This window comes from Salvelinus fontinalis, chromosome 40 (assembly GCF_029448725.1).
Source record: "Salvelinus fontinalis isolate EN_2023a chromosome 40, ASM2944872v1, whole genome shotgun sequence".
NCBI lineage: Eukaryota > Metazoa > Chordata > Actinopteri > Salmoniformes > Salmonidae > Salvelinus > Salvelinus fontinalis.
The window spans coordinates 20,305,095-20,326,617 of NC_074704.1; the positions used below are offsets into that span (position 1 = coordinate 20,305,095).

The following is a 21,523-nucleotide window of genomic DNA, read 5'->3' on the forward strand; positions in this document are numbered from 1 at the left end:
AGTCGAAAACAGTAGGTCCTGGACAAGGTGGTACAGCCGGTGAACAGGTCAGGGTTCCAACTTGAAACAGGAGCAGCAGCACAACTAGCTGGACTGGGGACAGCCAGGAGTCATCAGGCCAGGCAGTCCTGAGGCATGGTCCTACAGTAGGGCTCAGGTCCTCCAGGAGGGGAGGGAGAGAGGGAGAGAGAATTAGAGGGATCATATTTAAGTTCACACAGGACACCAGATAAGAAAGGATAATTTCACCAGATAGGTAGCCCCTCCCGGCACTATTGCAGCATAGATACTGGAGGCTGAGAAGGGGGGGGGGGGGGGGGGGGGGCGGTGGACACTGTGGCCTCAACCGACGATACCCCCGAATAGGGCCAACCAGGCAGGATATAACCCCACCCATTTTGCCGAAGCACAGCCCCAACACCACTAGAGGGATATCAACAAACCACCAACTTACTAGCCTGAGTCTGAGTATTGTTCACAAAGAGCTCCTCCACCGCACAAGCCCGAGGGAGCGCAAGACTGGACAGGAAGATCAAGTCAGTGACTCAACCCACTCAAGTCGAGTATACTGTAGCACAGAAAAGCCTGGCAGGACGTAACGTGCCCCTCCTAGGGCCTGCATGGAAGAGCACTAGTAAGCCAGTGACTCAGCCCCCCGTAATAGGGTCAGAGGCAGAGAGTCCCAGTGGAGACGGGGGTCGCCCAGGCAGAGACAGCAAGGGTGGTTTGTCATTCCATTGCCTTGCCGTTCACCTTCGCACCCCTGGGCCAGAATACACTCAATCATAGGACCTACTGAAGAGATGAGTCTTCAGTAAAGACTTAAAGGTCAAGACCGAGTCTGCATCTCTCACATGGATAGGCAGACCATTCCATTAAATTTGAGCTCTATAGAAGAAAGCCTTGCCTCCAGCTGTTTTCTTAGAAATATGAGGCAATAAGGAGGCCTGCGTATTGTGACTGAAGAGTACGTATAGTTATGTACGGCAGGACCACATCGGAGAGATAGGTAGTAGCAAGTCCATGTAATGTTTTGAAGGTTAGCAGTAAAACCTTGAAATTAGCCCTAGCCTTGAAAGGAAGCCAGTGTAAAGACGCTAACACTGGAGTAATATGATTTTAAAAAATTGGTTCTAGTCAAGATTCTAGCAGCTATATTTGGCACTAACTGAATTTTATTTAGTGCTTTATCCAGGTAGCCAGAGAGTAGAGCATTGCAGTAGTCAAATCTAGAAGTGACAAAAGCATGGATTAGCTTTTCTGCATAATTTCTGGACAAAACCTTTCGAATTTTTGCAATGTTACGAAGATGGAACAATGCTGCCCCTTAAATATTTTTGTTTGTCAAAAGAGAGATCAGGGTCCAGAATAATGCCGAGGTCGTTTAGTTTTATTTGAGATGACTGTACAACCATCAAGATGAATTGTCAGATCAAAGAGCAGATCTCTTTGTTTCTTGGGACCTAGAACTAGCATCTCTGTTTTGTCCGAGTTTAAAAGTACCACTTCCTTATGTCTGAAACACAGGCTTCCAGGGTAGGGGATTTTGGGGCTTCACCATGTTTCATCGAAATGTACAGCTGTGTGTTGTCCGCATAGCATTGAAAGTGTTTCCGAATGACATCACCAAGAGGTAGAATATATAGTGAAAACAATAGTGGTCCTAAAACGGAACAAATGAGGAACACCAAAACGTACAATTGATTTGTCAGAGAACAAACCATCCACCGAGACAAAGTGATATCTTTCCAACAGATAAGATCTAAACCAGGCAAGAACTTGTCCGGGTAGACCAATTAGGGTTTCCAATATATTTAAAAGAATGTGGTGATTGATGGTGTCAAAAGTGGCACTAAGGTCAAGGAGCATGAGGACAGATGCAGAGCCTTGGTCTGACACCATTAAAAGATAATTTAGCACCTTCACGAGTGCAGCCTCAGTACTATGATGGGGTCTAATACCAGACTGGAGCGTTTTGTATACATTATTTGTCTTCAGTAAGGCAGTGAGTTGCTGCATAACAGCTTTAGTTAGATTAACAAGAATTTAAGCTTTCTGCCTGTATCAGATATGTCTATGTCCTTGAATTTTGTTTTGCCATTTTTGGTTATTTGAGCTGTTTTGTCATTTTTGGTTATTTGAGCTGTTCTTGCCAAAATATGGACTTAGTCTTTTACCAAATAGGGATATCTTCTGTATACCGCCCCTACCTTGTCACAACACAACTGAGTGGCACAGATGAACTTTTAACAAGGCACACCTGTTAATTGAAATGCATTCCAGGAGACTACCTCATGAAGCTGGTTGAGAGAATGCCAAGAAAGTGCAAAGCTGTCATCAAGGCAAAGGGTGGCTACTTTGAAGAATCTCAAATATAAAATATATTTTGATTTGTTTAACACGTTTTTGGTTACTATATGATTCCTTGTGTTATTTCATAGTTTTGATGTCTTCACTGTTATTCTACATCGTAGAAAGTAGTAAAAATAAAGAAAAACCCTTGAATGAGTTGGCGTGTCCACACTTTTGATTGGTACTGTGTGTTCATTCAAAGGGGATGTTTGTTTTTACAAATGAGGACTTTGTGTGTTTAAAGAATCAGTTACAAAATGCCAATGGGCATGGGTTGAGTTTCGGGTGAATCTAGTGATTGACAGCGGCTCTATGTTGTGGTATTGTGTTTGGCTCAGCTCTGTGTGACAAGGTTGTATACAGCTATAAACAACCAGGAAATATTAGGAATGGTAAAAGGGCGAAGCTAAGGTGAGGAGGTATATTTTAGTTAACGCTCAAACAAACTATCGCATGCTATATTTATATAAAGAATCCAACAAAAATGTTACTAAAACCGTAGACTGCATGCCACTAGCTGAATATCAGTGTAAAGTACATTCTAGTAGGAAGCATGACAACGCTATTGTTTTACTTTTAAAAGACTTGTGAAATGATGTTTGTCTTCTCTGTCAGTTTGAGTTCATATTGTTTTATGGGTGATTGCACAGTAGGCACAACCTGCAATCCAAACTGAGATGTGGGTGTACACCATTGTTCTATTTAACCCTTATTCTACCAGGTAAATTGACTGAGAAGAGAACACATTGTTATTTATAGCAACAACCTGGGAATAGTTGCAGCGAAGAGGTGAGGAAAGAGTCGATTGGAAAGCTGGGATAATTAGATGGCCATTATGACCGTAGGAGGTCCAGATTGGGAATTTAGCTTGGACACAATCTTAGTACTTTATATTGTGTGGTCTGTCATCTTTTTGGAGGGGAGAAGACAGGCAAAGGTCACTTTACATAGTTCATGCTTCATACGCTTTCTCCTTGGGGTTACTGCATGTTCATTCCTGTCAAATGTGCACATTCTTTGCGAAGGAGGGACAGACATAAATCAATCTAAATTGATAAATGCTGAAATGCATACATTGCAGTCATTGTCAGGGCATGAGAAAAACACTCCTGTGGCTTTATCTGGGTGTGGATCTCTTCTTTGAAGAGAAAAGCTGCAGGGCACACAGGAACTCATTCACTCACTCTCTCTCTCTCACTCACTCACTCACTCACTCACTCACTCACTCACTCACTCACTCACTCACTCACTCACTCACTCACTCACTCACTCACTCACTCACTCACTCAGTCACTCAGTCACTCAGTCACTCAGTCACTCAGTCACTCAGTCACTCAGTCACTCACTCACTCACTCACTCACTCACTCACTCACTCACTCACTCACTCACTCACCCACTCACTCACTCACTCACTCACTCTTGCAATTCAATTTCAATTCAATTTAAGGGCTTTATTGGCAAGGGAAGCATATGTTAACTTTGACAAATCAAGCTAAATAAACCATACAAATCTCTCGCTCTCTCTTTTGCTGTTGCTTTCTCTTGCTCCCTCTCTCTCTCACACACTCTCTCACACCATTTTTTTCTCTCTCACACTCTCTCTCGCTCTCTCTCTCTCACAATCTCTCTCTCTCTTTCTCTCTCTCAATCTCTCTCTCTCTCTCTCTCTCACACACACTGAATCTCTCACACACTGCCTCTCTCACACTCACACACTCTCTCACACTCTCTCTCTCTCACACACACTCCCACTTTCTCCTTCACAACGATGCTATAGTAATGAGAGTATTTTGCACAATGTTATGTCATAGCATAAGAGTGGGACATGGCTATGCCATTTACCCACCCCCCTCCTCATTGGTCAGTAGCAGAATTAGGTTCAATGGGTTTCTTTGGCTAAACCCTGAGTTGCGTTACAGGCACACTGGTAATCCGTAGAGTACGTTGCGAAAAGGCTGACGCTTTGTCAAGATGAGCGGAAATCACTCATATGAGTGAGTGTGTGAGCAGGAGAATCAGGCAGATGACCTCAGCTAATTATGCCATGTAACTAATACCAGCCTATATGACATACAGAGCTGGTAGAAAGTCTACACACCGCTTGCACAATCTTCACCTTTTCCTGTCATAAAATGACATCTTAAAATGGATTAAATTGGATTTTATTCCTACAGATCTACATAACCTACTCCACAAGTGAAAGAAAATGTATAGAATATTTTGTGTCTTCACACCCCAGAGTTAATACTTGGTGGAAGCACCTTTGGCAGCTGTGAATAATACGATTCTACAAACTTCAGACAGCTCTTAGGGCAACGTTTATCCATTGTTTTTGGACTGAGACTGTAGCACTCAGGAATACCATTCCGGTGGATCTTTGGCATAAAGATATGTAGATATGTCCTGCTGAAAAATACACCTTTTTACCTGGGCTTTGCACCTTTCATATTAAATTTGATCTTGACAAAATCCCCAGTCCCTGGTGACAGGCATACCCGTAAAGGATTTTTCCATCACAATGCTTGAAAATACAAATACAAAATTCAACCTGTGGCGTGTTTAAATAATTAAATAAAGGAGTAAAACCCAGGTAAAAAGTTAGAGGAAAACCTGCCTCAGTCTTCTGAAGACCTAACCCTAGGTTAGTTTTATTTTTCAGCGGGACAATTGCAAATTTTCTTTCACTTTTAAAATGATTATTAGGTTGTGTATATCCATAGAGAAAAACATGAGTTAATACGTATTTAAATTACATTTTAAAGCAGCAAAATGTGAAGACTGTGCAAGGGGTGTGTTGACTTTTACTAGGCACTGTAACTACAATGGTTAAATGTCCCTTTTTGATTTTGACATTTTATGTCAAAATCAAAGTCCATGTTGACTGAGAGCTAGCTAGCTACAGTGCTTTCAAACATCTTCACCAATGTCACAGTATTGCATTCTACTGCAAATCATTAACATAACTTGCATTGGCTTGAACAAATGTAAATCAACTTTTCCATGTACAAAATGTGAAATTATAACCTCTGGAGGGTGACAAAAAAAATCTGCAGGGAATGTTCTGGTTACATGGAATATGTAAACAAGCAATAGAATGTTCTTGCACGTTGCCGATGTCAAGTACCCTGCCAAGGTGTACAAATATACTTAAGCATCAAAAGGGGGGGGCACACTTGGTGGTTGGCGGAGCCAAGATGGGAACCAGAACCAACTCCCTGTACTCACCGTGTGTAGTTGGTGACCGTTCAGGTGTCAAGTTTTCCGGTTTTATGCACCATATCTCCAGTGCGGCTCCACAGCCCAGTGCGTTCTGTGCCAGCTTCCAGCACTAGTTGTGCTATAATGGTTATCTGTCCAGGACGGGTTGTGGCGGCTCAGCACTCCTGGTCTCCAGTACGCCTTCAGGATCCAGTACATCCTGCGCTGGTTCTAAGCACTGTGTCCCCAGTGCGCTTCACAGCCCAGTGTGTACTGTGCCAGCTCCCCGCGCTTGCCGTGCGAAGGTGGTCATTGGTCCAGGACGAGTTGTGCCAGCTCTACGCTCTAGACCTCCAGTGCGCCTCCACAGTCCAGTACATCCTCTGCCTCCTCCCCGCACTCGCCCTGAGGTGCATGTCACCAGCCCGGTGCCACCTGTACCGGCCCCACGCATCAGGCCTCCAGTGCGCCTCCACAGTCCAGTACGTCCTGTGCCTGCTCCTCGTGCTCGCCCCGAGTTGCGTGTCACCAGCCCGGTACCACCAGTGCCGGCCCCACGCACCAGGCTTCCAGCGACAATCCCCAGTCCAGAGCTTCCGGCGACAGTTCCCAGTCCAGAGCTTCCGGCGACGTTTCACGGTCCGGAACCTCCAGCGATGGTCCACAGTCCGAAACCTCCTGAGACGGTCCACAGTCTGAAACCTCCTGAGACGGTCCACAGTCTGAAACCTCCTGAGACGGTCCACAGTCTGAAACCTCCTGAGACGGTCCACAGTCCGTAACCTCCTGAGACGGTCCACAGTCCGGAACCTCCTGAGACGGTCCACAGTCCGGAACCTCCTGAGACGGTCTGCAGTCCAGAGTCTCCAGCGACAGTCCGCAGTCTAGAGCTTCCAGCGGGGGTTCCCAGTTCAGAGCCTCCTGCGATGATCCACGGTCCGGAGCCTCCGGCGATGATCCACGGTCCGGAGCCTCCGCCGACGATCCGTGGTCTGGTTCCACGGAAGCGGAGGGATCAGCGAACGGAGCGGGGTCCACGTCGCGGACCGGAGCCGCCACCGATGCTAGATACCCACCCGGACCCTCCACGATAGAGTCAGGTTTTGCGGCCGGAGTCCGCACCTTTTGGGTGGGGGGGAGGGGGGGGGGGGGGGGGGGTACTGACCTTAGAGAACCTTTTTATTTCTCAATTTGGTTAGGTCAGGGTGTGATTAGGTTTTTTTTGTTTTCTATGTTGGCCTGGTATGGTTCCCAATCAGAGGTAGCTGTCTATCATTGTCTCTGATTGGGGATCATATTTAGGCAGTCTTTTCCCACCTGTTGTTTGTGGGATCTTGTTTTTGTGTAGCTGCCTGTGAGCAGCCCAGAATGTTTTTCTTCTGTTTGGTTTTGGTTTAAAAATGTGGAACTCTATGCACGCTGCGCCTTGGTCCAATCATTCTAACGATCGTGACAGTGTGTGAGTAAAAGACAGGTCTGTTCGGGGAAAATGTTGTCTGGGAGTCACGTGAAAGATCATATTGTACTGTAAAGTTTCAATTAACTGCATGCATCTCTGCAACTTGTTTCTTGGTAGGATAGCATGTACAGATAAATAGCCATTCAGTGTGTCAATCTATATGCTCAGAAAACATGGCAAAGCTCACCTGTTACAGCATGTCAAAGTTATACTATGTGTGTTGACTGACTGATTGATTGACCTACCTGGGGCTAATAGAAGCAGGCGTGTCCATGCTTTAAACCAGACGCTTTTACGGGAGAGGAATTCCAACTGTTTATGGGTGTGTGCACTTTTATATGTTTGTGTGAGTGCCTGCAAGCACCCTGCAGGCAGAAGCCACATATAGAGTGAGATGTGGAGAGTGGAGTTACGCAACAATAGAATATTAAAATAATTTGCATATCCACACATACAGTACATACTCCCCCACCCATGTCCTCCACCCACCCTCCCTCCCGCCATGTGCAGCATAAAAAGGGAACAGTGGCTGGGCCGTGCACCACATTCTCTCTCCTCTTCATCCCAGGCAGGCAGACTCCCTCTCAGCAGCCATGTCCTTCTCTAGATCTAGCATGTCCTACAGCAGCAGCGGTGGTGGAGGTGGCACCATGTCCATGAGGTCTGGAGGTGGAGGTGGAATGGGTATGGGCTCCTCACGCTTCTCCTCGATGGGTGGTGGTGGTGGTGGAGGAGGTTCCATGAGGTCCGGCAGTGTGTATGGAGGTGCAGGAGGCTCTGGGGTGCGCATCTCTAGCTCCTCGTTTGGTTCCGGCGGCGGAGGTGGTGGTGGCGGTTATGGTTTCGGAATGGGAGGGGGTGGTGGCGGAGGAGGCGGTTTCGGCATGGGAGGTGGTGGTGGCGGCGGTGGAGCTGACATGAATGTGTCAGCCAACGAGAAGGCCACAATGCAGAACCTGAACGACCGCCTGTCCACCTACTTGGAGAAGGTGCGCAAGCTAGAGGCGGCCAACGCCGAGCTGGAGCTGAAGATCCGTCAGTTCATGGAGAGCAAGACGTCTCCTAGCTCTCGTGACTACTCTGCCTTCTACGCCACCATCGCCGACCTGCAGGACAAGGTACGTGACATGTCTCCTTGATGGCAAGAGCACTCAATGATGACATCACAGCATGTCAAAACATGGTAATGTCTGCAGAGTGACAATGTTATGCTTCATTAGAGAGTACATGTACATGGTGTACACATGCCATCAGCTTGTTTTTCCAACAAGTTAGTGAGAGTGATATATGACTGTTAGAAGAGGCTAAATTATCAATTATATTTGTTATAATTGATTCAACCAAGATGTGTCACCAAAGATAGATGCAAAGACAGTATCCATACTTGCAGCTAAAGTATTCATTGAAGCTATTCCTTCCTCTATCAATAGCCCCTAGGCCATTGCAAAAGGTGCAATTTGTTTCTTTGAGTCATGCTTTAAAATGATCATAAAGACGACAGTTTCACTGTAATGCTTCTATGAGCTATTATTTACAGTGCGGCTGAAACTCAGAATTCAATTATTACAGTGTGGGATCAAAGTTTGTGCGTACTGCATTTGTGTGAAATTCCCCATCCTGAAATGTTTCGCCATCCTCTACCTCTCAGATCCAGGCTGCCACTCGCGTAAACGGAGGCATCTATCTCAGCATTGACAACGCAAAGCTCGCTGCAGATGACTTCAGAACCAAGTAAGTGTATCCAACACCATCCACATATACAGAACACTGCTGGTGCATTCCATATACCAAATGGAGTAACGCCAAATCTGTAAAAACACTCATATTGCTTATTATTTAATTTTGTGTTGAAACTACAAAAAAAGGAAACCAAATGATATTACCCTTCACCTCCACCATAACCACACCCTCCCAACAGACATATCAGAAGCCTGGTGTTACTTTCTGTTATTTTCCCAAAACCTAATGGAATACTAGAATCTATAACCCCCTGCTATTCCGACAGAGGAACACATTCCGGCAGTTCTTTGACCTAAGCTCTCTCTATCTCTCAGGTATGAGAACGAGCTGGCCATGCGTCAGTCGGTGGAGGCGGACATCGCCGGGCTGAAGAGGATGCTGGACGAGATGACCATGGCCAGATCTGACCTGGAGATGCAGATCGAGGGGCTGAAGGAGGAGCTCATCTATCTCAAGAAGAACCATGAGGAGGTGGGTGTGGGCTGGAACATATCTATACAGTCCCTTAAAGTATTACATCTATTGACCATGTCAACCTGCTATGGGTCTTCACTAAAACACCACTGCTGGCTTTCAAGCACATCTGTATCAAGCAATGGTGTTCAAATGTAATAATGAAGACATAGGGCAGCTCAAGTTGTTACCATCAGCAGAGGTTAGTCACTCACCACTATGTGTTTCTCCACAGGAGCTGCTGGCCATGAGGACACAGATGACTGGACAGATCAACGTGGAGGTGGACGCAGCACCACAGGAGGACCTGTCCAAAGTCATGGCTGAGATCCGTGAGCAGTACGAGTCCGCTAATGCCAAGAACCAGCGCGATCTGGAGGCTTGGTTCCAGACCAAGGTAGAACTTCTAGAACCTCTAAACTATGTTCATGGTGTAGATGTTCCTTTACTTCTAGTTGGTAACGTTGGTAACGTTGTCACATTCTATCATGAGCTGAAATGTTGTTGTTCCTGTGATGATTGACCATTGTTTTACAGACAGAGACGTTGAACAAGGAGGTGGCGTCCAGCACAGAGGTTCTCCAGACCTCCAAGTCAGAGATTTCAGAGATCCGTCGCACACTGCAGGCCCTGGAAATCGAACTGCAGTCACAGCAAAGCATGGTGAGCCGTAATTACAAACATCTGACCAATGACCAACAGTTAGGGGACCTTACTTACACAACTTTCTGCAACTTTTTTCAATAATCAACATTTGACTCTTTCATCATTCTCTACCATCCCTCAAGTATCTCACTTTCACCTGGACTCTAACACTATCCCTCAAGTTGTTATAGCCAGGCACCACTCCATTACTATAGCTAACCTCTGTGCTAACTATAGCTACCTGCCTACACATTCAATTACTAGAGCTAACTTTTTCAGTATGACTGTAAACATTCCAAATTCCCAATGTTTTTGACCCATCATCTCTACGGCCAATAGAAAGGCTCCCTGGAGAACACGCTGGCGGAGACGGAGGGCCGTTACTCCATGCAGCTGGGACGCCTCCAGAACCAAGTGACCAGTCTGGAAGAGCAGCTAGTGTCTCTCCGCAGCGACATGGAACGCCAGGGCCAGGAGTACAAGATGCTGCTGGACATCAAGACACGCCTGGAGATGGAGATCGCTGAGTACAGGAGGCTGCTGGACGGAGAGGCTGGCGGGTAAGGCAGGATGGGATTGGACAGAGGGAGGCAACTGAGACAGGGATTTGGAAAGAGAGTGTTACATCTTTGTGGGATGGGACGAGGGGTGACAGGGACCTTGAAACAAGTGTAAATTAATTGATGTCTCCTTCAACATTTGATTTTAAAAACAAAATTCATTTGAAGGTGACCTTACTATGAGCCATGGCTGCTTTTGACATGAATCTACTGCTATGTAAACATTTAGTAGTTACTTATTATGATCATAGATGCTAACTATGGGTTTCCCTTCCTCTAAGCCTCGGCGGCAGCTCCTCGAAAACCAGCCAAAAATCCTCCAGCTCCTCGAGCTCCGGTGTTAGTTCCAGTGTCAGCAGCTCCAGTGTCAGCTCCTCCAGTACCGTCCCCACCTCCACCACCTCCACCACACGTAAGGTGGTGATCGTCACGGAGGAAATAGTGGATGGCAAGGTTGTCTCCACAAGTGAAACCAAACACACCACATAAGGTCCCACACATACAGCGAGCACTGCAGCAAGCAATGGGTTAACCCCATAGAAATATAATTACTAGAATGGGAATAGGAAATGAGAGGCCAGCACATAGAGTATTGCTGTTCCCCAGTGCTTTATTCATACAACCTAAATTACAACGTTTCAAGTTATACAAAGTCTTCGTCAGATGAAAAATTCCTGTCTTCGTTATCTGTGTAATTTGTTTAGACAAGCTCTGGTTAACTCTAGTTAAAGATGGGCATACCATCCTCCTGTTCTTTCTAGAATGGCTAAATCCCCTCAGACACCCATCATGGATCATTGACTTGAATGGGGATTTATTTTCTGGTAATTCTATTTCTATGGTTAACACCTCCAGAACAACACATTCTACTACATCTGGATGGAACACCAACAACAGACCCCATTGTGAATCCAATAAAGATGCTCTGACTTGCTGACACCATCATTCTGTCTTCTGTGTCTTTCAACTTGATTTATCTGATCTGGCGTGCTCCCATACATCTGACTATCATATAGGTTGTTATCATTTGCACATGAGGCCAATTCTATGGTCTTGAGAAAGTATACAGTGGGGAGAACAAGTGTTTGATACACTGCCGATTTTGTAGGTTTTCCTACTTACAAAGCATGTAGAGGTCTGTAATTTTTATCATATGTACACTTCAACTGTGAGAGACAGAATTTAAAACAAAAATCCAGAAAATCACATTGTATGATTTTTAATCATGTGCTGACCTTGTTAGATGTGCTGACCTTGCTTCCAGAGGCAGTTTGGAACTTGGTAGTGAGTGTTGCAACCGAGGCCAGACAATTTTTACGCACTTCAGCACTCAGTGGTCCCGTTCTGTGAGCTTGTGTGGCCTACCACTTTGCGGCTGAGCCGTTGTTGCTCCTAGACGTTTCCACTTCATAATAACAGCACTTACAGTTGTCCGGGGCAGCACCAACAGAAATTTGACAAACTGACCTGTTGGAAAGGTGGCATCCTATGGCGGTGCCACGTTGAAAGTCACTGAGGTCTTCAGTAAGGCCAATCTACTGCCAATGTTTGTTTATGGAGATTGCATAGCTGTGTGCTTGATTTTATACACGTGTCAGCAACGGATGTGGCTGAAATAGCTAAATCCACTAATTTGAAGGAGTGTCCACATACTTTTGGCCACGTAGTGTATGATAGATGATATAGTGATTCATGCATTCAGATGAACGTATTATATCTAATTAGATTACATTGGCCTGGCACCTTGTTTGTGTGAACACGCCAATGCAAACTCACTGACTGACTGCACCCTTCTGATTTAGCATTTCTCAGAAAAGCCCATCATTTCACAAATGTAATAAGACACGTGATAGCACTTGGGATTTGAATCCATTTCAACTAGTATGTGGTCTAGAAATTACTGCTTTAGCATGTCTTCTTTTAGACATATTTGTTCATGCGAAGGGGGTCTGTTTGTTCCTACATTGGGGACATTGTGTGTCTAGAAGAACCAGTTACAGAATGCCAATGGACAGGGGTTGAGTTCTGGGTGAATCTAGTGACTGTCAATGGCTCTATGTGCTGTTGTGCTTGGCTCGGCTCTCTGTGACTGGGTTTTATTCAGCCACAAACAACCAGGAAATATGTTAGGAATAATTAAAGGATGAGGCTAAGGTGAGGAGGTATATTTTAGTTTTGACAAACTTTAGACAAGTCTTAGGGCAACATTTATCTATTGTTTTTGGACTGAGGCTGGAGCACTCAGAAATACTCAAAGCCACTTGGAAAGTCATTCTGGCATGTCTTTGGCATTAAAATATGTGTAATTCTCCCGCTGAGAAATAAAAAGTTTAACCTCGCTCTTTTCATATATATTTTGATCCTGACAAATTCCCCATTTCCTGCCGGTGACAAGCATACCCATAACATGATGCTGACATCCTAATGCTTGAAAATAGTTTCCCCTGTGTTGTGTTGTGTTTTCAGAATCAAAATAGACAATGGAGCAACGCCCAGGTAAAATGTTAGAGGAAAATGGTAAACTCTGGAGCGTGACATAAAAAGTCAGCAAGAAATGCTGTGGTTATATGGGAATATGCAGATGCTAAGTTCCCTACCAAGGTGTTAAGGGTAAAGAACGGTACTTTAATCCCATCTGTGGTGAGTTTTTCTGGGGAACGATGACCCGAGTAATGACTCATCCCATGTGGGCTATAAAGTGGTTAAAAGGAATGAAAAACTACTTTTGTCGATCCTGCAGACTCCTACAGTAGATGGAACACGCATAAAGTTGAGTGAAACTTAGGAAAATGGAACCTGAGTCTATGCATAAAATCTGAAAATATATCAAGGAACAATCGACTGTTGTGTTAAAGGAAAAAGACAGGTCTGTTCGGGGAGAATGTTGTCTGGGTGTCAAGCGAAAGATCATATTGTACCGGGAAATTTCTTTGCAACTTGTTGTCTTGGTAACATAACAGGTACAGGTAAATAGCCATTCAGTGTTTCAAAAAATATGCTCAGAAAACATGGCAAAGCTCACCTGTTATACAGTGTGTGTTGACTGATTAAATGACTAATATAAGCAGGCCTGGCTATGCTTTAAACCAGATGTTTTTCGGGAGAGGAATTCCATCTCTTTATGGGAGTGTGCACTTCTATATGTTTGTTGTGAGTGCCTGCAAGCACCCTGTCGGCTGACACCACTTATAGAGTGAGATGTGGAGAGTGGAGTTACACAACAATAGTATATTTTCAAAATTTGCATATCCACACATACAGAACATATCTTTCTTTCCTCTTCCGTCTTCTGCATCCTAACGTGTCAAAGTGGGGGAGGAGCCTTGCGCTACATGTGGTAATACCTCCCTCTATTCCTCCCTTCTCTATTCCTCCCTTCTGCCTCCCCACCGATCTCCTCCTCCCAACCTCCCTCCCACCTTAAGCCCTGTGCAGCATAAAAGGGAACAGTGGCTGGGCCGTGCACCACATTCTCTCTCCTCTTCATCCCAGGCAGGCAGACTCCCTCTCAGCAGCCATGTCCTTCTCCAGATCTAGCATGTCCTACAGCAGCAGCGGTGGTGGAGGTGGCACCATGTCCATGAGGTCTGGAGGTGGAGGTGGAATGGGTATGGGCTCCTCCCGCTTCTCCTCGATGGGTGGTGGTGGTGGTGGAGGAGGCCGCGTCACTGCCATGAGGGCCGGCAGTGTGTATGGAGGTGCAGGAGGCTCTGGGGTGCGCATCTCTAGCTCCTCGTTTGGTTCCGGCGGCGGAGGTGGTGGTGGAGGTTATGGGTTCGGAATGGGAGGGGGTGGTGGCGGAGGAGGCGGTTTCGGCATGGGAGGTGGTGGTGGCGGCGGTGGAGCTGACATGAATGTGTCAGCCAACGAGAAGGCCACAATGCAGAACCTGAACGACCGCCTGTCCACCTACTTGGAGAAGGTCCGCAAGCTAGAGGCGGCCAACAGCGAGCTGGAGCTGAAGATCCGTCAGTTCATGGAGAGCAAGACGTCTCCTAGCGCTCGCGACTACTCTCGCTTCCACGCTACTATCGCCGACCTGCAGGACAAGGTACGTGACATGTGTCCTTGATAGCAAGAGCACTCAATGATGACATCACAGCATGTCGAAACATGGTAATGTCTGCAGAGTGACAATGTTATGCTTCTTTAGAGAGTACATGTACATGGTGTACACATGTCAGTTACTGAGAGTTATACATGACTATTGGAAAATGCTAAATTATATGCATTTGTTATAATTGATTCAACCAAGATATTGCACCAAAGATTGATGCAAAGACAGTATGCATATTTGCAGCTGAAGCATCGAAAATATAGCAGATCATTGAAGCCAATCCTTCCTGTCTCGTAAGAGCCCCTAGGCGATTGCGAAAGGTGCAATTTGTTTCTTTGAGTCATGCTTTACAATGTTCACAAAGACAATAGGTTCCCTGTAATGCTTCTATGGGCTATCATTTACAATGCAATTGAAACTCAGATCTCAATGATTACAATGTGGTATCACAGTTTGCACGTACTCCATTTGTGTGAAATTCCATGCATGCCCCATCCTGAAATGTTTTTCCATCCTCTACCTCTCAGATCCAGGCTGCCACTCGCGTAAACGGAGGCACTTATCTCAACATTGACAACTCAAAGCTCGCTGCAGACGACTTCAGAACCAAGTAAGTATATCCAACACCATCCACATATACAGTACACTGCTGGTGCATTCCATATACCAAATGGAATAACCCCAAATCTGAAAAAAAACTCAATGTTTTTTATTTAATTTTGTGTTGAATCTATAAAAAAAGAAACCAAAGTACACTACCCTTCACCTCCACCATATCCACACCCTCCCAACAGACATATCAGAAGCCTGGTGTTACTTTCTGTTAATTTCCCAAAACTAAATAGAATACTAGAATCTGTAATCCTCTTCCTATTCTCACAGAGGAACACATTCAGGCAGTTCTTTGACCTAAGCTCTCTCTATCTCTCAGGTATGAGAACGAGCTGGCCATGCGTCAGTCTGTGGAGGCGGACATTGCCGGGTTGAAGAGGATGCTGGACGAGATGACCATGGCCAGATCTGACCTGGAGATGCAGATCGAGGGGCTGAAGGAGGAGCTCATCTATCTCAAGAAGAACCATGAGGAGGTGGGTGTGGGCTGATGGAACATATCCATACAGTCCCTTAAAGTATTACATCAATTCACCATGTCAACCTGCTATGGGTCTCCACTAGAACACCCCTGCTGGCTTTCAAGCACATCTGTATCAAGCAATGGTGTTCAAATGTATAATGAGGACAGAGGGCAGGTCAATTGTTACCATCAGCAGAAGTTAGTCACTCACCACTACGTGTTTCTCCACAGGAACTGCTGGCCATGAGGACACAGATGACTGGACAGATCAACGTGGAGGTGGACGCAGCACCACAGGAGGACCTGTCCAGAGTCATGGCTGAGATCCGTGAGCAGTACGAGTCCGTTAGTGCCAAGAACCAGCGCGACCTGGAGTCCTGGTTCCAGACCAAGGTAGAACCTCTAGAACCTCTAAACTATGTTCATGGTGTAGATGTTCCTTTACTTCTAGTTGGTAACGTTGTCACATTCTATCATGAGTTGGTTTGTTCCTGTGAGGATCGGTGACTTATAGTGGTGTAATGTTCTTAAGTAAAAGTACTTTAAAGTACTACTTAAGTAGTTTTGGGGTATCTGTGCTTTACTGTTTATATTTTTGACAACTTTTACCACATTCCTAAAGAAAATAATGTACGCCATACACTTTATCTGACACCCAAAAGTACTTGTTACATTTTGAATGGTTAGCAGGACAGGGAATTGGTCCAATTCATTCACTTATCAAGAGAACATCCCTGGTAATACCCTACTGCCTCTGATCTGGCGGACTCACTAAACACACATGCTTTGTTTGTAAATGTATACCCCTGGCAAAAATAAATAATGAATACTTTTATTTTTTAATACTTAAGTCTATTTTTGAAATTCTATTTACTTAAGAACATTTAAAACCAAATAGTTGTAGACTTTTACTCAAGTAGTATTTTACTGGGTGACTTTCACTTTTACTTGAGTCATTTTCTATTAAGGTATGTTTACTTTTACTCAAGTATGACAATTGGGTACTTTTCAACCATTAACTTTTCAACCATTATTTTTTACAGACGGAGACGTTGAACAAGGAGGTGGCGTCCAGTACAGAGGTTCTCCAGACCTCCAAGTCAGAGATCTCAGAGATCCGTCGCACACTGCAGGGCCTGGAGATCGAACTGCAGTCACAGCTCAGCATGGTGAGCCGTAATTACTAACATCTAACCACAGACAACAGTTTAGGGGACATTACTAACACAACTTTATACAACTTTCTTCAATAATCAACAGTTGACTCTTTCATCATTCTCTTTTCCAACCCTCAACTATTTCACTTTCACCTGGACTCTAACACTATCCCTCAAGTTGTTATAGCCAGGCACCACTCCATTACTATAGCTAACCTCTACCTGCCTACACATTGAATTAGTAGAGCTAACTTTTTCAGTATGACTGTAAACATTCCAAATTCCAAACCTACTCCCACAGTTTTTGACAAACCATCTCTATCTCTCCCGGCAAATAGAAAGGCTCCCTAGAAAACACGCTGGCGGAGACGGAGGGCCGTTACTCCATGCAGCTGGGACGCCTCCAGAACCAAGTGACCAGTCTGGAGGAGCAGCTAGTGTCTCTCCGCAGCGACATGGAACGCCAGGGCCAGGAGTACAAGATGCTGCTGGACATCAAGACACGTCTGGAGATGGAGATCACTGAGTACAGGAGGCTGCTGGACGGAGAGGCTAGCGGGTACGGCAGGATGCGAAAACAATGTTCATTTGAAGTTGACCTTAGTATGAGACATGGTTGCTTTTGACATGAATCTACTGCTATGTGACCTTAAATAGATAGTTATTATGATCATAGATGCTAACTATGCTAACCATTGGTATCCCTTCCTCACAGTCTCGGCCTCAGCTCCTCAAAATCTGGCCACAGTTCCTCCAGCTCCCACATCAGCTCCTCCAGCTCTGGCCTCAGCTCCTCCAGTACCGTCCCCAGCTCCTCCACCTCCACCACACGTAAGGTGGTGATCGTCACAGAGGAAATGGTTGATGGCAAGGTTGTCTCCTCAAGTGAAACCAAACACACCTCTTAAGGTCTCACACACACAGTGAGCACTGCAGCAAGCTACGGGTTAACCCCATAGAAATAGAATTACCAGCACATAGAATATTGCTTTTCCCCAGTGCTTTATCCATGCCACCTAAAATACGTTTTAATTTATAATAATTATTTCTCAGATAAATAACATTGTTATTTGTTGAGGCTAGCTCCGGTTAACTCTAGTTTAAGGTGTGCATACCATCCTCCTATTTTTCTAGAATGGCTAAAGCCCCTCAGACACCCATCATGGATCATTGACTTGAATGGGGATTTATTTTCTGGTAATTCTATTTCTATGGTTAACACCTCCAGAACAACACATTCTACTACATCTGGATGGAACACCAACAACAGACCCCATTGTGAATACAATAAAGATGCTCTGACTTGCTGACACCATCATTCTGTCTTCTGTGTCTTTCAACTTGATTTATCTGATCTGGCGTGCTCCCATACATCTGACTATCATATATGTTGTTGTCTTTTGCACATGAGGCCAATTCTATGGTCTTGAGAAAGTATATGTGTCATTATGATCTTGAATAGTGTAATTTATGACATTCACTTGTACTGAGTTTAATACTTAGCAATACATGTATGAACGCTGATAGTCAAAATTTGAATTAAAGTTTTCAGCATATAATTATATAATTCAATCTCTAATAATCAAACTCAAAAAAAATGATGCATTAGATTCAGAGTCATGTACTGTATGGAGGGTGTTTGTGGAGTCAACTGTAGAGCTGTACACCATGTTTTGGTTGAAAGATGTAAAATTGAAAACAATTCATTTGAAATGAGAACACAAAATGTATCTGCTATGACATCCATACTCAGACATTCTTATAGTCTGTCTATGATAAAGCATGAATATCTCTGAAACAAGTTAAACCACACAGTCCATTCTCATTCAACCACATAATCTTTATTGATGGTTTTCTTGACAAATTATTACTTGACATTCTGGGTTGTCTCTGTCATAACTACCATGTAGGTCTATGGAAGTGGGTCAGGAGTCAGATCCTAATAATAAATAACTCTCCTCCGGCTAAACCAGGTCTGGGCAAATTTTTTCCATGGAGGGCCACATTAGAATATATATTTGCCTTTGCGGGCCAGAATCATATTACAGGATTATACATCATGTGTATGACTGTGTTGACGGATATATCTACTGTAAATCACATCCAGATATGCTACTTATTTAACTTTTTTAACATGCACAGAAATAAACCACAACCATGTTCTCCTTTTGGTAGGTATTTCCATTATTAAACATGCAATGAACTACAGGAAGGAAAAAGTACACTGTGCATTCAGTGACAGAACTCTCTTCTTGAGTAAAAGTAAAGATACCTTGATAGAAAATTACTCAAGTAAAAGTGACAGTCACCCAGTAAAATCCTAATTGAGTCAAAGTATGTTGTTTTAAATATACTTAAGCATCAAAAGTAAATTTAATAGCTAAAATATACTTATTAAAGGGTATGCACAAAAAACACAGGAAAGAGAGCTCAACATTACCTTTAAACTACTCAATCAGTGTGAGGAGTGAAGTCTCTGACGGGCATTGACTAGAGCAGCGAAATCAGGTATAGTTTCTGATTGCTGAGAGGTGAGAGTCAGCAAGAGATGATCTGTGCCTTGACTTGTTGTATTTTGTCACTGAAAATGTGTGGTCACATACACTACTGTTGAAAGATTTGGGGTCACATAGAAATGTCCTTGTTTTTTAAAGAAAAGCTCATTTTTGGTCCCTTAAAAGAACATGAAATTGATCAGAAGTACAGTCTAGACATTGTTAATGTTGTAAATGACAATTGTAGTTGGAAACAGCAGATTTTTAATGGAATATCTTCATAGGCGTACAGAGGCCCATTATCAGCAACCATCACTCCTGTGTTCCAGTGGCACGTTGTGTTAGCTAATCCAAGTTTCTCATTTTAAAATTGATCATTAGAAAACCCTTTTGCAATTATGTTAGCACAGCTGATGTCCTGATTAAAGAAGCAATACAACTGGCCTTCTTTAGACTAAATCAAATCAAAGTTTATTTGTCACGTGCGCCGAATACAACAGGTATTCCATTTCACCTTACAGTGAAATGCTTACTATCAGGCTCTAACCAATAGTGCAAAAAAGGTATTAGGTGAACAATAGGTAAGTAAAGAAATAAAAACAACAGTAAAAAATAACAGTAGTGAGGCTACATACAGACACTGGTTAGTTAGTTGGCTGAATGAGGTAGTATGTACATGTAGATATGGTTAAAGTCACCACCCTATTGTTCTCCGGCGTAACACCAAGTTGGCTGATGTTCACCCATGCCTAGCCCTAGAAGACCTAGAGCTCTATTCCAGCCATGCTGAGAACCCCAGTAAGGTCCAGTCTGCTCTTCAGAATGTCACCCAAGCTGGGGAAGAATGTTCAGTTAGTGGAAAAAAGACAAAGGAGTATCTACAAAAGTTGGAAGAGTTGGGTTTAACAGAAGTTGACATAGAGTCCTGTGAAGTGTCTGATATGTGGAAAGGAAAACTAGTGGACCTTATTGCTCAGTATGAAGGCATCTTCTCCAGGGACCGACTTGAGTCATCCACCGTATCCGACTCAAAGATGAAAAGCCTTATGTATACTATAAAATAATAACCAGTCCTTAATACAAAGAATGTATAATCTTAATTCTTAGACAATAGAACCATATCTGCAATAGTATTGTGAAAAGACAGGACAGGAACACATCAGTCTCCAATGCACCATCTGACAAGTTGTTCTACACAGGAGCATGAAGAAAGGCAAAACACATATCCTGTCTCACATCCCCAATACATTGCTAGGTGCTTTCAGTGTTGACAGTACCAAAATACAACAACTCATGTACAAAAACAATGCAACATAAACAAGTTATAACGTGACATCGCCTATATTCCATTCTGACCGTAGAGGACCAAACTACATCTCCCATAATGCAACGCCAGCACCAGTCGGCAGCTTAGCTAACCGTCTGCATCACAGAAAGGCATGCTAGCTAGCAACACTTTTAGCACTCTGTAAACTATATTAATAACAACAATTAAACTCTGAAAGTTACATGTTTCAATAGTCTCACATTCCCTTAGAACAATATCTACAGCATTAACCTTGGGATGCTTTATTTATTTCACGTTATGGACTTCTACAAAGGAGTATTCTACAACACATACCTTCCTCTCTCAAGAGTTTTCTCTGACTGAGAAGAGCGGGAGCTACGGGTAGTACCAGGGTGTTAGTAGCACCCGGATGAAATAAAATACATTTAATGAAACAAAACCCGAAGATGTTAACATCATTCAGCTACTGTAGCTGCCTACCTAACATCAACAGGCAGCACCAGTAGCGCAACAATTAAAAATAGACACCAAAAGTAAAGTTCCTGGCGAGCATAGCGATCTGACTCCCCCCCCTCCCCTCTGTCTGAACTTGGAATATTCCTGATTGCGGGCTTTGGCCACTGACCCTCAACCTGGTTGTTCTGCTCTGCGTTGTGTACTATTCTAATAATTTGAAGTTTGATGAAATAACCATTTTAACTCTACTACATATGCATATATGATAAACAGAGAGTAGCAATAGCGTAAAAGAGGGGTTGGCTGGTGGTGGGTGGCGGGACACAATGTAGATAGCCCAGTTAGCCAATGTGCGGGGGAACTGGTTGATCGGGCAAATTGAGGTAGTATGTACATGAATGTATAATTAAAGTAACAATGAATATATGATCAACAGAGAGTAGCAACAGTGTAAAATAGGGGGGGAGTTCACAATGCAAATAGTCCGGGTAGCCATTTGATTACCTGTTCAGGAGTCTTATGGCTTGGGGGTAAAAACATTGAAAGTGAAAGGAGAGGAAACCAACAGCATGTCATTTTCCAACACT

At 44.0% G+C, this 21,523-nt stretch overlaps 2 protein-coding genes and 1 long non-coding RNA gene across 4 annotated transcripts; 2 read left to right on the plus strand and 1 right to left on the minus strand.

The window, feature by feature from the left end:
- Positions 1-2,666: 2,666 nt before the first annotated feature.
- LOC129839353 (keratin, type I cytoskeletal 13) lies at positions 2,667-11,353 on the plus strand. Of its 2 annotated transcripts, XM_055906736.1 has the most exons (8): positions 2,667-2,763; positions 7,618-8,128; positions 8,659-8,741; positions 9,065-9,221; positions 9,439-9,600; positions 9,741-9,866; positions 10,188-10,408; positions 10,690-11,353. In XM_055906736.1, the coding sequence occupies exons 2-8, from the start codon at positions 7,625-7,627 to the stop codon at positions 10,895-10,897; spliced, it is 1,461 nt and encodes a 486-aa protein (XP_055762711.1). In that variant the 5' UTR covers positions 2,667-2,763; positions 7,618-7,624; the 3' UTR covers positions 10,898-11,353. The 2 variants fall into 2 exon arrangements, with proteins under 2 accessions (XP_055762711.1, XP_055762710.1); XM_055906735.1 differs by lacking the exon at positions 2,667-2,763 and having other exon boundaries at positions 7,522-8,128.
- A 2,454-nt stretch (positions 11,354-13,807) lies between these two features.
- LOC129839354 (keratin, type I cytoskeletal 13-like) lies at positions 13,808-18,015 on the plus strand. The gene is made up of 7 exons (XM_055906737.1): positions 13,808-14,459; positions 14,993-15,075; positions 15,397-15,553; positions 15,772-15,933; positions 16,584-16,709; positions 17,036-17,256; positions 17,413-18,015. The coding sequence occupies exons 1-7, from the start codon at positions 13,926-13,928 to the stop codon at positions 17,603-17,605; spliced, it is 1,476 nt and encodes a 491-aa protein (XP_055762712.1). The 5' UTR covers positions 13,808-13,925; the 3' UTR covers positions 17,606-18,015.
- Positions 18,016-18,516: 501 nt separating this feature from the next.
- LOC129839355 (uncharacterized) lies at positions 18,517-21,018 on the minus strand. The gene is made up of 2 exons (XR_008757007.1): positions 20,158-21,018; positions 18,517-20,026 (listed from the first exon to the last, which is right to left on the minus strand). It is a non-coding gene; the product is annotated as an uncharacterized LOC129839355 (long non-coding RNA).
- Positions 21,019-21,523: the final 505 nt, after the last annotated feature.

Coding starts and splice junctions, on each gene's coding strand:
- LOC129839353 (XM_055906735.1), top strand. CDS start 7,604: ATGTCCTTCTCTAGATCTAGCATGTCCTACAGCAGCAGCGGTGGTGGA. Junction 8,742..9,064: donor GCAGATGACTTCAGAACCAA/GTAAGTGTATCC, acceptor TCTATCTCTCAG/GTATGAGAACGAGCTGGCCA. Junction 9,867..10,187: donor TGCAGTCACAGCAAAGCATG/GTGAGCCGTAAT, acceptor TACGGCCAATAG/AAAGGCTCCCTGGAGAACAC.
- LOC129839354 (XM_055906737.1), top strand. CDS start 13,926: ATGTCCTTCTCCAGATCTAGCATGTCCTACAGCAGCAGCGGTGGTGGA. Junction 14,460..14,992: donor TCGCCGACCTGCAGGACAAG/GTACGTGACATG, acceptor TCTACCTCTCAG/ATCCAGGCTGCCACTCGCGT. Junction 16,710..17,035: donor TGCAGTCACAGCTCAGCATG/GTGAGCCGTAAT, acceptor CCCGGCAAATAG/AAAGGCTCCCTAGAAAACAC.